Source organism: Crocuta crocuta, unplaced genomic scaffold (assembly GCF_008692635.1).
Source record: "Crocuta crocuta isolate KB4526 unplaced genomic scaffold, BGI_CrCroc_1.0 scaffold141, whole genome shotgun sequence".
Lineage (NCBI taxonomy): Eukaryota > Metazoa > Chordata > Mammalia > Carnivora > Hyaenidae > Crocuta > Crocuta crocuta.
The window spans coordinates 7,467,108-7,485,396 of NW_027527951.1; the positions used below are offsets into that span (position 1 = coordinate 7,467,108).

General features: G+C 36.5%; 1 protein-coding gene across 1 annotated transcript in view; it reads right to left on the minus strand.

Moving 5' to 3' along the window:
- The window catches only part of PREX2 (phosphatidylinositol-3,4,5-trisphosphate dependent Rac exchange factor 2), a 288,146-nt gene that overhangs the window by 170,736 nt on the left and 99,121 nt on the right, over positions 1–18,289 (minus strand). Inside the window, exons 7-9 of the mRNA XM_077752494.1 lie at positions 15,780–15,913; positions 9,233–9,336; positions 1,903–2,052 (exon numbers count right to left, since the gene is read on the minus strand). Of these exons, the coding sequence (XP_077608620.1) occupies positions 1,903–2,052; positions 9,233–9,336; positions 15,780–15,913 (388 nt within the window). The remainder of the gene's footprint in view (positions 1–1,902; positions 2,053–9,232; positions 9,337–15,779; positions 15,914–18,289) is intronic.

Sequence of the window (18,289 nt, forward strand, 5' to 3'; positions counted from 1 at the left end):
AGGGTTTCAGGTAAAGAGGAGTCCAGTGCTGTGCAGGTTGAATTTGGACATTCAGGTAGAGTCCAGGAGTCATGCTGAGTAGGAAGCTCAGGAGAGAGGGAGGAAGTTGTAGTGTAGATGTGGACGTGAGTCTGGTGGGAATAGGTAACCCAGACAAGAATCTATCTTAAAGGAGACCAGTATCAGAGCTGAAAGCCTGGGAATGCCCACAGTCAGCGGATGGGACAGACAAACTGTTGCAGAAGAAATACTTGAATTATTTTTAGTTTTCTAGCTACAAAATTTTTATGAAAATTTTATTTTTACAACGGGCAATTACCACTCATCAATAATAGAGAATACTCCATTAAGGATAGAACCTCTTAACATGTAAATACATTTATACAATACGCTGATGTGCTTGCTTTTCTTTCTTTTTCTCTCTCTCCTTTCCTTCCTCCCTTCCTTTATCACCTTAGGTTTATCTGTATGCATAGTCATTCTGAAAAAATAAATAAAGGTTCAACTTGATGAAAAATGTATTTTACCTTTTAAATGACTTGCTACGCTATTTGAATTGATTTCTGGATTCAACAAAACTGAAAGAATCAGCTATTCAGTATTCATAATCTTTGTTTTAAATTTTTCTAACTAGTTCTCCATCCAAGATCAATCGAAGGAGTTAAGTATTTGAAAATGCTTTGGTAACACTCGTATAAATGTGTGCTATGAATATTTTAATCGAAATAGGAGCTTTGTATATTCTTCAAGGGAAAATTTCTGAAGATAGAAGAATGGGTTCTTTGTGCTTCAAAATTTCATCAGCAATGAGATATTTTATTCTTAAGTCTCTGGGAAAAGAAATAAACATTGTCTTGTTTCTTATCAATTGTTTGCTAAAGAAAATAGTGGTGACACAGGCATTTCTATTTCTTAGCTGAAATACAGAAATGTGCTTAATTGCGGATAAACTTCACAGAATTGAATACTGCTGGATCAAATACCTTTTGCGAATCTTGCTAAAATCGTGAAGCAATTTTGAACCAGCACTTCTCATGTGAACAAACTCCTTATTGGCTTGCATTATATTCAAAGGCACTGTAAAAACTTAATGTATAACCAAAGGCCTTAATCTATAATTGGGACACTGACATATTTAGTCTAAAAATTTTCACTGTACTGTTACATATATAGAGAACAACTTTTGGAAGCCCTAGAACACTGCCTTATACTATGGAAGTTTGTCTCTTATAGGAAAACTCTGTGATGATGCTTTAGAAATGGCGAGAATAAGGTGCAAAAAAAATTGAACAACTTTTAAAGCAAATGAAACTATTTGCTGTAGACTGAACATCTGCATGCCTCCCAAATTCATATGTTAAAACCTGACATCCAGTATGCTGGTATTAGGAGGTAAGGTGTTTGGGAGGTGATTAGGTCATGAGAGTAGAGTCCTCCAGATGGGATTAATGGCCTTTTAAATAAGACCCCAGATAGATCTCTTGCCCCTCTGCTATGTGAGGACACAGTGAGGAGATGGCTCTCTATGAACTGGAAAACTGCTCTTACCAGACACTGAATCTTGGGCTCCTAGACTCCAGAACTGTGAGTTATAAATTCCTGTTGCTTATAAGCCACCGAGTCTGTGATATTCTGTCAAAGCAGCCTCCACAGACTAATATAATATTTAAAAGACACTGCTGGCCACAATATAATTATTTCACTAACTATACAAGGCTTTAGTTTTCTTTTAATGATAATAAGTATCCATAAGGTATTTTAGCAATGGTCTTCCCTCACATGGAAAATCAAGGTGAACATCATACACCTTTTTACTTTCTCATAATTTTCTGCCCATTATCTGCTTTCTTGCTAAGTTAGAATCTTCACAAAAGTGTAATAGTGCCCAATTCATACACCCACCTTTTCGCCGTTCTCTTTCTTTCAAAATAGCTTCAAACCATTCGTGTTTCTCTTCAGGTGTTTTTGCCATGCACACAAACCATTTATTTTTTGCTGTGTTATGTATCTTCCATCCATTGATAACAATGTGTCCGCTACTATGGAAATCAGCTGGAAATTAATGGGGGTAAAGGTGAACAACAAATATAATATATAATATTATATCAACACAACAATTCAATTCACAAAAATTCTAACAACATTGAATTCATAAAAGTATCTTTGCTTCAAATGTGTAAATTGAAGAACATAAAATCAAAACATAAAATGTTTATATATTAAATGTATTCAGTACTCAGGAATAGAACACTTCTAACTCTTAATATTATTATATGAAACTGAACATCTGAACTATTAACATTCCTTTCCTCTATGTCCAAAAATATTGTTAAAGTTCCTAAAGCAATAAAAGAAGAACGTTTAAAAGAATTTTCATCTCAATAATCAAATATCCAAGGTGTCAGATTCATTTTGTATTTCTGATATTACTTTGAAATATTATTCTAGGTTTCAAAAGCAGAGTATACCCCACAGAACAATTTTCAGCTGTTTAATGAACCACACAATAAGAATCAGAACAAATGAATGGAACATACCAAGAGTACATTTACCTAATCTTCAATAAATGGAAAGGTACAAATGCTAATCCATTAACATTGCTCATGAAAAACTGAAAAATACGCACTCTTTAAATTTTTTTTAATGTTTATTTATTTTTGAGGGACAGAGAGAGACAGAGCATAAGTAGGGGAGGGCAGAGAAAAAGAGAAACACAGAATCTGAAGCAGGCTCTAGGCTCTGAGCTGTCAGCCCAGAGCCAAATGCAGAGCTCAAACCCATGAACTGTGAGATCATAACCTGAGCCGAAGCCAGATGCCCAACTGACTGAGCCACCCAGATGCCCCTGACCTCAAATACACACTCTTAAAAACCACATCGTTCCATATAGAAAGAGGTTTTTCTTTGAGTATGAATTCACATTGTTTTTTTCGAGGTCTTCGCATAACTTTGGCTACCCTGTCAAGCTGGATTTGAAAATGTCAACAGGAAACCCTCTATGGCAGCTCTCTGCCTAATAGCAGGTAGGGAATAGTGATGTTACTTGTATCCAGACTTTACTGGCATGACAGTCTGTAAAGCAAAGATTCCAAAATGGAAAAACATATAACAAAGGTCTGAGTCAGCACCTGCACCAATTTAAAGTGACACTTTTCATTCATCTCCCTGACAGTCACTAAACAGTAATGGTGGGTGGACAGGAAAGTGAGCCACAGAACATTAAAGGTGGTTTAGAGAAATAGCTTTGTGGCACTGTACTTATTTTTTGTTTCTTTGTTTTTTCACAAATGGCCTATTTTATTTGGTGAGTTCTGAGTACAGGCAGACACGGTTAGCACTCATGCTCACATAATCTAGTGTCTGTGGTCTTTTTAGCTCCAAAATCACCACAAGGTATCTGTGATCAGATTAACTATTCCAAAAATGCATTCTCAAATGAATCTGTATATTAAGGGTCCTTAAACATTCCAACTTACAGTAGTGCACCTGGGTGGCTCGGTCGGTTAAGTTTTGGCTCAGGTTATGGTCTCTCAGTGTGAATTTGAGCCCCACATCAGGCTCTGCACTGACAGTGCAGGGCCTGCTTGGAATTCTCTCCCCCTCCCTCTCTCTCTCTCTGCTCCTCCCCTGCTTGCTCACTCTCTCTCTCTCTCTCAAAATAAATAATAAACTTTAAAAATTTCTAGGTTATGTCTGAGCCAGGAGAGAATTATATTGGATATTATATATAATATCATATAATATGATACATTATATATAATAAATATATACACATATGCCATAATATTACATATACTGTGTCATAATCCTATTAATAATAACAATTTCTGATCAAATACAGATTCAAACTGGCAGAAGATTTCCCCCATCAGGAAACTGCAATCTGTTTTTGTTTTTTTAATTTTGTTATTATGTTTATTTTGAGAGAGAGAGGGAGAGAGTGAGAGCAGGGGAAGGACACAGAGAGAGGGAGATACAGAATCCAAAGCAGACTCCAGGCTCTGAACTATCATTGCAGAGCCTCACGCGGGGCTAAAACCCATAAGTCATATCATGACCCAAGCTGAAGTTGGATGCTCAACCACTGAGCTACCCAGGCAGCCTGCCATCTGTTTTTAAAAGGAATTTTTAGGGGCACCTGGTTGTCTCAGTTGGTTAAGCGTCCGACTTCGGCTCAGGTCATGATCTCATGGTTTGTGGGTTTGAGCCCCACATCGGGCTCTGTGTTGACAAATACTTTGATTTCACTGAATCAAGTGAAAACATGGAGGACTGCTTTAGAGCTTCTCTTTAAACTGACCCCACTCTATGGAACAATGCCATTTTCTACTGCATTCCTCTGTGGCCCTGCCACTCTTCACTGCTTTCCTCCTTGTGATGTGACTACTTACCTGTTCTCCAGGCTGAGGCTCTCATCAAATTACCCAGCCCTGCTCTCTGCCTAAGCAACATTTTATTCTCTTTAAAGTGTACCTGCATCTTCCATGAAGCCTTGACTAACCACTACAACCTGTGCATTCAAACTGCCCTTGGAAATGTATGACTGAACTCAAAACCAGAGAGGTCAGCTTGTGATTGCATGTGGCTATGGTTTCATGTACAGAAAGCGAAATTGTTAACTGATTGTAAAATCTACTCTGTCAAATGATAGGTTCATTTCTGTACCAATATGATATTTTGAAACAATAGCTTATGTCACCTAATAATTTAAAATGAAAGGAGGGGTGCCTGGGTGGCTCAGTCAGTTAATTGTCCGGCTTCGGCTCAGGTCATGATTTCATAGTTCGTGGGTTCTAGCCCCGTGTCGGGCTCTGTGCTAACAGTTAGCTCAGAGCCTGGAGCTTGTTTCAGATTCTGTGTGTGTCTCTCTCTCTGACCCTCCCTGTTCATGCTCTCTCTCTCTCAGAAATAAATAAAACATTGAAAAAAATAATAATAATTTAAAATGAAAGGATAATGTTCCTTTTTAAAGTTTATGTGCTAACTACTTTATTATTTAAAATAACACGCTTATTTTAAAACTCATAAATAATTTTAAACATATATACAAATATGTGAGTACATACATATGTATGTACATACATAAGTGTACGTGTGTACATACATATGTATGTATATACATAAGTGTATGTATATACACACATGTGTATCAAGTGTAGTATATATATCATAATGATATCACAGTTACCAAATTATCAGTGTTACAAAAAATAAGCAATTGATTCTCATTTATTTCAAAAGAAATATATGATACATTTAGTGATATATAAATGGCTTCATAATTTCAATCACAGCACATTTCTTAATAACTTCACTCTTTTTTTGATACTTTTTAAAAAATAATTTATTTTTGGGAGAGAGAGAGAAACAGGGTGCAAGTGGGAGAGGGGCAGAGAAGGAGACACAGAATCTGAAGCAGCTCCAGGCTCTGAGCTGTAAGCACAGAGCCCGACATGGGGCTTGGCTCGAAGTTATGAATCATGACCTGAGCTGAAGTTGGTGCTCAACCAACTGAGCCATCCAGGCACCCCTCAATAACTTCATTCTAAAAAATAACTTTGAATTGAACTTACTTATAAAGAACAGCTACATAAAGATCATGGAAAAGCCTAACAGTGTTTTTCATTAGTAGAATGAAAAAAAATTTAAAAATTTAAAAAAATATATTAAAAATAATTTTTTACTGAAAGAACATTAATGGCAAGTGCAGGAATTTGCAAGTTTCAATGGATCTAAAATATAATTAATTCTATAGGAAGTGTCAAAAAGGAATGGAAAATTGTCATTCATTAAGTGTAAAATATCCAAGTTCTACAGTCTCCAGGCACTGATGTTTTTTCCAAAAAGACAAAAATCCAAGGGGCAGCCCTGAACAATTCACTAATTACTTTGAAGCTATACAGTTCGCAAATTCCTCACTCTTAATTCAGCACAGTTTTACATAATGAGATGAGTTTTTTCTAAAACTGATACTACTATAACTCTCAGTGGAAACGCTGGTATCCTTTCAATAGCATGAGTTTTCATAAGATGAAAGCTAGCCAAGTACCATATACTCAGGCTATGAAACAAAAGAAACGGTCAAAAAGTATTACTCAAAACATCAAGAAACTGATATCTAAACAATATATTTAACTCTTATTGCAGTGATCAACAGTGTGAATGCAAGTGGTTTGGCAATGAGCAGGAAAGCCTGACAGTATTTGCCATCCCTCACTGAACTCATCCAGGGTCCTAGTATGAGAAGAACTTGGTATATGGACATTGATCAGCTCTGCTGAGATCTATCAGCATCAGAGCTCCCACTTATGAGTAGATAGTAAGAACACTTAAAACTTGAGCTCATAAAAACAACAACAACAACAACGACAAAAATAAGAGATTCCATGATGGAAATGATCAAGAAGACAAAGGAGAAAGTTGCTGCAGCACCCAGATTGTCTCTTAAAACTAACATCCAACCAAAGTCAATCTCTACACATTAATGCCTTACCTCTTCACTGCTCTTCAGTGGTCCCCATACATTTAAAATTCATATGGAGCTGCTGCCCCATGTTTCTCAAGGTGTGGCCATGGGCACCTGAGAAACCCTACTCCAGTCCCAGCTCCATTCTAAACAACTGGGTAAATGTGGATGAGTTAGTTCTTAAGTGTGGCCTCATTTCTATCATCTAAAACGTTAACAGGGTATATGAGTTGGTCTACAAGATCCTATTTGTATTAAGAAATTCTATTTTTAAATTTCCATGACCTGGCAGAGGATACATATTCCCTTCCAAAGACCTAGTAGGCACATTTATGAGAAAACCAACTTTTCTTTGCAGGAAGCAAAGGGAAGGTATCCAGCTGGAGCCTAAAATTTCTTTAAGTGACATTTTAGCAAGTTTTTGCAGCCAAATTTCTGCAACATGCTGCATATATATGTTTAAGGGGGAAACAAAACCTTAACTGAATAATACAAAGTGTGATTAATTTCTTCATCATATTTCAATGAAAACTGAGCCTTGGAAGAACTCATTAGAGAACTTATCATGAAATATCCTGAAATGTCCTGTCTTCCCCACTGATTTGTATCTACCAGGGTCTGCGGCCTTGTTTCTATAATGCTCCTGTGCCTCAGGTACTGAGATACTGAAGGCTAGAATCTTACCAGCATTAAAAGAACTTTTTCATGGGGCTAAATCCAAAGACCATTTGTATTAAAGCTCTATCACCCCACACAGGCTGACTCCCATACATCTGACACAAATATGCTGAAGATGCTACTTTATGCCCATGCCTCCAAATGCCCTGGGCTCTTCCATTTCTTTATCTTATGCCCCCATTTCCCACAGCATAGTAATCATTATCAAAATTCATCACAGTTTACCAAAATTCACTTAGATGACCAATGCAGATGGCATGAATGGAACAACCACACCATCTGCGGGAGAGGAAAAAAAGTGAGACCCGGGAGCCGTGTGAAGAAAACAAAGGCTGAAGCAACAGGGGACAGGTGGTTCCACTGGGGAGAGATGAGGCCAAGAAGTAAAAGAGTGTGCCTTCCCCTGCCTTACTTCCCCCGACCTAAGTACATGGACTTTTGGATATTCTCTTTAGCAATGGGGTTACTGAAGCAAGAGAGCTGTTCACATTTTAGACAGGCAACATTCCTAAGTGTCACTAGTCTCCTCTCAAAGCATTAAAATGAATTAATGCCACCTTATAAAAATATTGTAGGGGTGCCTAGGTGGCTCAGTCAGTTAAGCGTCTGACTTTGGCTCTGGTCATGATCTCAAGGTTCGTGAGTTTGGGTCCCGCATTTGGGCTCTGCACTGACTATGTGGAGTCTGCTTGGGATTCTCTGTCTCCCCCTCTCTCTCTCCACCCTGCCCCCACTCACTAAATCTCTGTCTCAAAAAATAAATAGATATCAAAGAAAATTTTAAAAAATATTGTGCACATTCTGCCAAGGAAAGATAACCTACTAGGTCCCACATGTGAGCATGTATTTGCACCTGTATTATAGCCTGAAGCACAGAAAGGGATTTTCAGCTGTGCCAGCCATCAGACAGCTCCACACCTCCATCCCTCCCCTATTCCATGACAACTTGGCTCCTGGGCAGTACACCTGAGTTTTGCTCATTGCACGTCTTTCCCCCTTACCTGCAACAATCATGCTTTATTATCTTATGTTCTGGACAATTTTTAGGATACCAACAATGGGTTAGAGAAATGGCACACAGGTGAGCATTTTTGAAGATCTGCACCCCTGTATGATAAACATTCTTCTCCCCTCTGGGATTAAGGGACAGTAACAAAGGTATGTGGTAGTGGGGAGCTGACCTATGCCCCAATCTGATCTTAAATGGAGTATTATACAGACACTTCTGTATAAAATCATTTAGCAACAATTAATATATTTTACTCCACCTTGTCTTTTTCTCCTTGAAGCCTATCTTTGAAATCTAATTAAAATCACTGAGGAAAAACGTGATCCAATTTACCAAACATTCATATTATAGACTAGTATATAATCATATAATAGGATTCATATATTTTTTCAAATAAAAATAACTTATTTAACTTCATTTTATTTAATGTTTGTGACTAATCGTGATTTCATGAACCGACACATCAATGTCTGTACCTTCAAATCTGCAAAGATGTACCATCTATAAGTAATAAAATACTTAAAACAAGCCCTTAAAATACAGAAACCACACAACTTTCCACAAACCACACAAACCATCCACAACTTTCCTCTATAAGAAAACTGACATGGTTATACACATAATGGCTATATAGCTAAAACAAATCTAGAGCTTTCTATATTATATTACAGAATATAATATATTATATGAAATATATATTATGTTATATAATAGAATATATTTAATATAAAAAAATCACATATATACTTATAAAATATAGTATAACTTAAAAAGAAAATAAATCCATTCATTATTTTCTGCACTCATGCTGGCTATACCAGGGAATATGAGTGTGTATGTCACTCCTATTCAGTAATTTCTTCATATATCTGTGTTGAATGCTAGTGTTTCACCCAAATATAATTTCCCACTTTAACAAGAATCCTATTCTTCCTTATCTTGCCTTTCTCCTCCAACTGCTCTACTTAACAAAGTATCCCTAAACTGTAATGCACTACAAAAGAAGTATTCGTGTGAGAAGACTGTCTTTTGAGGGAGTTTACTATTGGTGTTTCATTTTAAAACTACTAATTACCTACCTGTGCCATCATCCACATTCTCCACTTCCATCACTTCTGTATTGATCCGGCCACGAAATAGGTACCGATGTCCATCTGTAGATGCCTTGCTATTCTTCAACCGTCTTGTAATGGAATGAAATCACAAAAATTTTGTTACTAAACTTAATAAAAAACAGTATTGAAGCAATATAACTTAAGCCAGTCTTCAAAAAAAAAAAAAGGCATTGATGCAATCAATGATCTCAAATATTAGGCTCTTGGTGTTTTCACTTGTGTCCTCCCATTCATGATAGCACTGGTTGCTTTGAAAGATGAAAGTTATATACTAGTTTTTTAAAATAAATGGAAGTTATTGGGGCACCTTGGAGGCTCAGGGGATAAGTGTCTGACTCTTGATTTCGGTGCAGGTCATGATCTCATGGTTTGTGAGATTGAGCCCCACAGTGGGCTCTGTGCTGACAGCATGGAGCCTGCTTGGGATTCCTCACCCCCTCTCCCTGATCCTCCCCCATGCTCTCTCTCTTTCTCAAAAAAAATTAAACAAAATAATTTAGGTAAATGGAAGCTTTGTACTAAGAACAGCATACAGGTAGGTGGGTAAATACGTGCTTTTGCTCAATTTAGAAATCAAAGGTACCTAATCGAAATCTGACACACACTAAAAGTTAGTTATTTTAAAATTTTATTTGATTTATTTCACTTTCATTTCTCATTTTTCTGTAACTAGCTGGTAATTTCTGCTTTTTCAAGCTCTGGTAAAATTCTGGTAAAATTCATAAGTTAGTACTTATGATCCCTTACAAAGAAATGGACTATGCTGGGAATTCTTAAGTTGAGTGTTATCCAGCTGAAAATATTTTTCCTTGATTGTTTTTATGATATGAGAATTATATCCTTGTTGAGTAAGTCTTAATACACTTATAATCCTTTATAAGGGTCTCATTTCTTCTATTTTAAAAAGAAGTTGAAAACATTCCAAAACTTTGCTATACATGTATAGTGTGTCTAGCACTAGTCTTTAATCCTAAAAAAACATGTAATACAAAGTAAGAAAATCCTGGCTTGCAAGTGAATATTTATAATATGAATTAAGTGATTAAATATGTTTGTAATACAATCACTGAAAATTCAGAAGAGATGATTTTTAAAACCTTTTTAAATTGTTAACTATTTTAATTCATAAGGATGAAAGATTTCTTCAAGCTTGAATGGGGGAGAGGGGCTGAGGGAGAGAAAGAATCTTAAGGAGGCTCCACACACGGCACAGAGCCCAACATGGGACTTGATCCCATGACCCTGGGCTCATGACCTTAGCCAAAATCAAGAGATGGACCCTCAACCAACTGAGCCACCCAGGAGCCCCTAAAATGGAAAGATTCTAAGAAATGATTCAGAAGGATTCAAGAATACCTAGTCATTCAGAAGATTTCAATTGACCTGAACTATTCCATTTGACTCATTGACAAAAGTCTGGCCAATAATTTAATATACTGAAATAATCATTCATGTATTGTGTTATACAGACACATGTGGCAAAAGTGGAGATGTAAATGTTTATCAACTTCAATTTCCCTCTCCTCCTCTCTCCTACAGTTAGCATCTCTGGAGCAGGAGGGGCAGGTGCTGAGAGGAGTCACAAGGTGCTGTCTATAGTCTCTGAGTTCCTTCCTTGGAAAAGAGTTCCTACTCCTGGCTTATCTGTCTAAACCCTCATGAAAACTTAGTAGTCCTTCATCCTACTAAAGAAAACTAACTAAATAGATTAATTAACCTGACTTAGGGTTTATTAGCCCCAGGATCTTCACCATCTTGCACTCCCCTACTCATTTTGAAAGTGACCTCTAAATTTCCTTTGTTAATAATCTTAAATAAAAGCTACAATTTAAAGATTCAGGCAAGGTAGTATGCAAGTTGGCATCATAGCCAGACAAGAATAGAGGAGACTAATATGCAGGTAACCAAATATTCTCCCAGGTAGGACACAGTATCATCGTGCCTTGCAAAAAAGAATTTCTTGTAAGTTAACACATCATATTTTTTTTTAAGTTTAATATACTTGGTATCAGTTTTAGTCACAGAGAATCATGGCATGGAATCATTCACCGGGTCCTGTTTTCAAATTATTAATTTTCTTTGTGATCCTGCTGTGAACTCTGTACATGTTTCTATTATTTCTCTTGACCTGCAGATAGTAACACTCAATATGAAATTTCAGTAAGTGTTTGATCAATACTGTTAACACTGAGGTGACAGAGAGAGATCTTTGGCTCTATTAAAGTCTATAGACTGAAAAGCCTATGGTTTGAAAATAATTTTGTTTTACACTGGAATGCTGAGTAAGCTTTGCCTATCCCAATTCTATGATTGATCAATACTGTAACACTTAGGTTAAACAGATCTCTGGCTCTCTGTATACAGTATAAGTATAAAGTATACAGGCCGAAAAGCCTATGGTTTGAAAATAATTTTGCTTTATATTGTAATGTGAGTACTTTCATATCCCAATTCTATGATTTCCCTCCTAATTATCTGTTTTAATGGTCACCAGGATATATGTGCAGGAATATTCATAATAGCAGAAAAACTAAAACCAACAAACAAAACAAACAAAAATCTAAAGTTCACTGAGGGGAAAATGAATAAACGGTTATTAACTTACTTGTGATAATATTCAGCCAATAGAGTATCATGCAACAGTTAAATAAACTATTCCTATACCTAGGGATATATAGTTTATAAACCATACTGTATACAAGTATTAATTGCAAAAGACAAAATATATTATGATACTATCTTACAAAGCTCATAAGTAAGCCAAACTAAGCTGTATCATGTTTTATTTATCAAATATTATACAACACATTATTTTTTTAAATACTAGTTTCTCCTAAGATTAGTAGCATTAGAAATATCCAGAGCTAGGATGCCTAATTAGCACACTTGTTTTTAGTGACTGATTAAATTCATCAAGTCCCTCATTCTTGCAATTAAAATATTATGGAAATTTGGAAAAGATTCACTTTATTCATACTTTCTAACCAATCTTTAGCACTTCAATACTACCTGGCAAAAAGAATGAAGTATTCTAAAATGAAGGGAATAGATGGTGTATTCACACTACTCCAATTCAGAAAGGGAATAGAGCATCAGATTTATTCAATGATTTCCATTTCTAGTCACTATGCATTTTGTCCACATTATACATACATCAAAGACATCTGCTTAAAAACTGCAGGCTTTTTTTTTTTAATGTTTATTCATTTGTGAGAGACAGAGAGAGACAGAGCATGAGCTGGGGAGGGGCAGAGAGAAAGGGAGATGCAGAATCTGAAGTAGACTTCAGGCTCTGAGCTGTCAGCACAGAGCCCGATGAAGGACTCAAACCTACAAACCTAAGATCATGACCTGAGCTGAAGTTGGATGCTTAACCCACAGAGTCCCCCAGTGTCCCCAAAACTGCAGGTTTTTAATTTTACAAATGTTTCCTGTTGTCTAACTATTTAACAATTACAACCATGAGACCATATGACATCATCATTGTACACTGCTAATTTTGCAAAAAACCTTGGACTTGAAGGCAGGCATATATATAACTAAGTATGAGATCAACTGTAATAAAGAAAAAAGATCTCATGCTCAAATGGATTAATAACTGCACCTAGATGGATGTGTTAATTGACACCATGGTGGAAATCCTTTCATGATGTATATCAAATCATCACGGTGTAGAACTAAAATATCTTACAATTCTATTTGTCAATTATACCTCAATAGAGCTTGGAAAAAACAACTGCACCTAAATGATTTGAACTACATTACAATTTTTTAATGAGTTACATATGAGTAATATTAACAGTCTTTTCCACATCTTTCTAAAGCCTATTTCTATTAATTTCAATCTTGCTTCAAAACAGAAGGAATTCAGAAAAGCATTCTAAAAAAAAATGACAAGATTATTTTCATATGTAGGAAAAGGCATTTTTTAAAAAGCTCATTAAGACATATAACAACAATTTAATTATCTTTTAAATTTAATCCTGAACTGTTCCCTTTCTTCAAAGCACTCAGGGTAGTTCTATGTTTTATCAGTTAATGTCATTATATTTTCACATTAATGTCTTATAAGAGGGAATTCCGATACCACAATCCAAAAGTCAGACTACCATATCATCAACAGCTGCCAACTTTTAGCAAACTTGCACTGGGCATCCTGTCCATGGACTTAGGAAATCCCATTTCAAGAGATGAAGAATGACGTTCCCTTAATTTTCCCTCATAAATCCGTCGGTTTTGGGTTTCTCATTCTCACTTTACCAGAAAATGTTGGGCGATAGTGTCCAAATTTCAGAATCTAGAATAAACACTCAAACCCTGCATTCTTGACCACCTGCTTTACCTTTAAATTTAATGAAACCACTTAAAACCATTTCACTGAAACTAATGTTACCTAGATATGGTTAGGAAGACACACATAAAGGCTCAGGACATTTCCCAGTTAAATGCAACCCTACTATTTTACTTAATCAACCTGTAAAAAATTTTGCCAAGAGTTCAAGAAAATATTCTATAAAATAAGTACCTTCTGATGAAAAAAAATATATCCATGCTTTAAAACAAGTAACATTACATCAATAACACAGATATATAAAATTATTTAAACTAATGATGTCTAAGCTATACCAGGGACTTGCTTGAGTTTCATTCATTCATTTATTCACTTATTCAACAAATACTTCTTGAGTGTCTATTAGATGGCAGGTCCAGTCTCTGGAAATAGTAGAGACTAAGCAGCAAGACAGCTGTTGTCAAGGACTTTACAGTCTAATCTAGTGAAGGTGGCACCAAATAAATAAATAATGAAGAAATATTAGCAAGAACTTTCCTGATATTGATAGAGAATGGCTGGGAGGCTACAGTGGATGGGTGGTCAGGGACAATATTTCTGAGAAAGAGATGCTTAAGTGAGATCTAAAAGACATGAAGAATCTAGCCACACAAAACTCAGATGGAAGAGCACCCTGCAAAGAAACAGCCAGTGCAAAGGCCCTAAGAAGGAAATGCAAATGGTATAATCAAGGAACAGGAGAAAAAGAAGTGAGGTGAGATGAGGTCAGAGAAGTAGGGAGGAGCTGGGTCATGCAGAAATTTGCAAGCCAGGATAAGGAGTTAGGACTGTATTACAGGAAGCCAATGACAGCTTCAAGATCGGTAATAATGTGTTTTTATTTGTGTTACTAAGAGTGCTCTGGTTTCTGGGTAGAGCATAAATGTTGGAGCAGTAAATGAGGGCACGGTGGGACCAGCCACTCTTAGCCAGGGAGGAGCTGCTGATGGACTGGACTATGGTAGACAGAGATGTGGGAAGGTTTTCATATGTTTTAAATGTAGAATCAATAAGATTCCCTAATGGAATGCATACGGGAGATTGAGGGAAAAAGAAGAAAGGTTAACTCCTAGCTTTTGAAGTTAAGGAAACCCATGGATGGGAAAATTGAGGAAGGAACACCGTTAGGAGAGGAAATCAAAAATCTACTCCTTCCACATTGAAAATTTTTATAGCCATCACAAGTGAGATACCAAATAGGTAGAAAGGATGAGTCTATTAATTCTGGGCTAAAGAGATTTCTGAGCAAGTCACATGGAGGTGGGGCAGGAGGCTATAGGATTGGGTCAAATCCCTAAGGCAGAGTTGATGAATATGAAAGAGTAAAGGGAGTGGAAAGCAGAGGCCCACAGCAGGCCAATATTTAACTGATAGAGTGTGATGTTACAAAAGGAAAGAGAAGAAAGTGTTCTAAGAAGGAGAAAGTGCTCATCTACTTCCTTTGCTGAGAAAACATGTAAAACCTTATAAAGCAACAAAGTGACAGAGGGCAATGGTGATTTTGACATGAGCTTGGTGAAGCAGAGTGAGATGCGTAAAATTGAGGTTTCAATTTTTACAGCTGGTAGTGATGACAAAGTAAAGGGATGCCCATAGGACAGGGGCTGCAGGTGTAATGAAGGAGAAAATCATTGCAGGTGAAGAGACTGTTGGGTCTCAGGTCCAGAATATTGGATAGATTGTCCATATGATTTTTGAACATAGCAAAATCGGTATGGGGGAGGAGGTATGTCATATGAGAGCTAAAGCAATCACTGAATCTGTGTATGGCAGGGAGATAGTAAGTGTTCTATAAAAGAGAATAAACAGGGAAAGCTAATGAATAGGAAAGAGTAATGGCATGAGTTTCACATGTGCTGGGACTCCTGAAGGAAGAGGAGGAAATGGTTGGGAAGCAAGCCCTGGGAAACAGAATAGCACATCTACCTTTCCTACAGGGTCTGAGGCAATGGTTTAGGAAAAAATAATTTTTTCCTCCAGAAGTTTCCCAGGGAGGTACTGGCATTGAATGCTAGTCACATTTCAGTCAGGTTTTATAAGATGAAGTGAACAATCAGAGAATAGGCTAAGAGTATGTGGAATTTACTAAGGAGATCCTGAGTTCCCAGGAGCATAGAGAGAAAGGTTGAGGCTGTGAGACAAATTATTTATTTCTGAAGTAGTACCTGTTTATCCCCTTACCTGTGTTTTCTTTTGCAATACACCAAAAGATTATCAAAAAGAAAAAACACTCGTTCTTGAATATTTCCAGAAGAGATTTTCAATAAGACTCCACACATTAGCATTTCAGTGCAGGTATCGGTAACGTTGGATCCCTAGGTCAGAAAAAATGCAGAGAATTTTTGATTACTTAATAGAAACTTTGTGTGTAGTTTTTCCCCCTAAAAGCCTGTTTGTTTTTATTATTTTAAGATACAATATATCGACAGGATAACAGTTCAAACATTATAAATATTTATACAATGGATATATGTCTCCTTTCCTTCCAGACTCCTCCTCGTCAGTTTCAAGAGTTACAACCACCTTTAAGAGATTGTGTCTCCTTTTAGCTATCTTACACATGTGTGCATACATAAACATGGACAATATATGTCACCTGTGTTCTTCTGAAAGGAGATGATTTCAAATTGATTGGTAACATTCATGTTCTGGGGCGCCTGGGTGGCTCAGTCGGTTAAGCGTCCGACTTTGGCTCAGGTCATGATCTTATGGTTCGTGAGTTCGAGCCCCACATCAGGCTCTAAGCAAACAGCTCAGAGCCTGCAGCCTGCTTCAGATTTTGTGTCTTCCTCTCTCTCTGGCCTCCCCTGCTCACACCTATCTCTCTCTCTCAAAAATAAATAAACAATAAAAAAATTTAAACCCCCAAAGCATTCATGTCCCTACTACTCCTTCCCTCCTCCTCTCTTTCCTGGGATAGGAAAAGAGCTCCATGGACATATCACAAAGTATATGAAATTCTTTAAATTTTTAGCAGGTCCCAATTTATATCTCTACTCGTAGGATGGATAGGAAGAAAAAAGAAGAAATTAAAGGAAAAAAACTGGGGGCGCCTGAGTAGCTCAGTCAGTCAAGCATCCGACTTCGGCTCAGGTCATGATCTCACAATTTGTGGGTTCGAGCCCCTCATCAGGCTCTGTGCTGACAGCTCAGAGCCTGGAGCCTGTTTCAGATTCTGTGCCGCCCTCTCTCTCTGCCCCTCCCCCTTCATGCTCTGTTTCTCTCTGTCTCAATAATAAAGAAACATCAAAAAAATTATAAATAAATAAAGGGAAAAAACTTATTTAAACAGAGCAACCTTCCATAGTCTTTTACCCTATGAAAGTTAGCATAGACATTCATTAAGTAAGCCTTCACTGAGTGCACACTAAGGTCATATGATTAGTGACAAAACTGAGTCTAAATACAAGTGCTAACTATTGAGCGGAGCCACAAGATGGAAAGAGCCTGAATCATCAAAAGAACAAAGCTGCCCACTAAAGCAGAACACATGCATTGGCTTGTTGTGTAAGCTGAGCATAGACATCTATTTTGAGCCATTATAAATGTTGTAGTCTACAATGCACTGAGCTGGACAAAAAGGGGAAAAAAAGTTTTCTTTAGATATCTGTGAATGTACTCTTTAAAATGATTACTTCTGTTTTAAGTATGTCTGGTCTCTTTAAACCCGAAGATCAATTTCTGATTCTTTTTAAACTTAATGCTTTAATTTTTATTTTTGGTATTTAAAACTCAGAACATTAATTTTAAATTTCTTATTTACAAAATAATCAGTGATACAGTTTTTCTGATTGATTGTAAATATTTAAATATGACAACTCCTATCAATAAGAAACTTCCCAAATGGGAAGTTAAGAGAATGTGATTCTGTTGAGTATCTGTATTAAAAACACATTTTGTTTTTTCCTTTTATATTTAACTTAAATTTGGGGGGGTTGTTTATTAAGCCTTTTACTTTAATTCCTGGATAGTTAACATACAGTGTTTTATTGGTTTCAGGTGTATAATATAGTGGTTCAGCAATTCCATACCTTCCTCAGGGCTCATCGTGCCCCACCTCTCTCTCTCTCCACTCCTCTCTGGTGACCATCAGTTACACACACATTTTAAATTTTAGAAAGATCCCTTTCTTCTTTCTTTCCATCATAAGGGTGGATATATAACTAAAGATCAAAAATTTACACAACTTCATATCCTTCCCACGTGATAATTAAGTAAAACTGTCATCAAATCTGAATATAAATACCAATTCCAGTGACAATGATTTCTTATTTATACTGAATACCATCCCTACCTCAGAAAATAAATTAAGACAGGATAGTATTAAAAATGTAAACAAGGAAACATCACTTTGATTCTTGCACAGGAACCTATACAATGCTACAAAAGTGGCTTTATTGATAGCAATTTTACAAAAGATACAAAATGCTTCCCCTTAGACTATTTCTTACAGTAGTGAAAGAAAGCCACGCAAGGAAGGTAACATCTTATGAAAGGGTAACTGCAGATGTTATCCTAATTTGCATATTAACTAATCTTCCAAATAAGCTCCCAAAATTAATAAAGGTAGGTATTGGTGGATGCATTCCTATTTGACCGAAATCTTAACCTTTTATTTCCTTACTTGTTTCTGATTATCACCTTTATTAATATATATAAGAAGAGTTTAATGTAAATTTGAGCTAAGTATA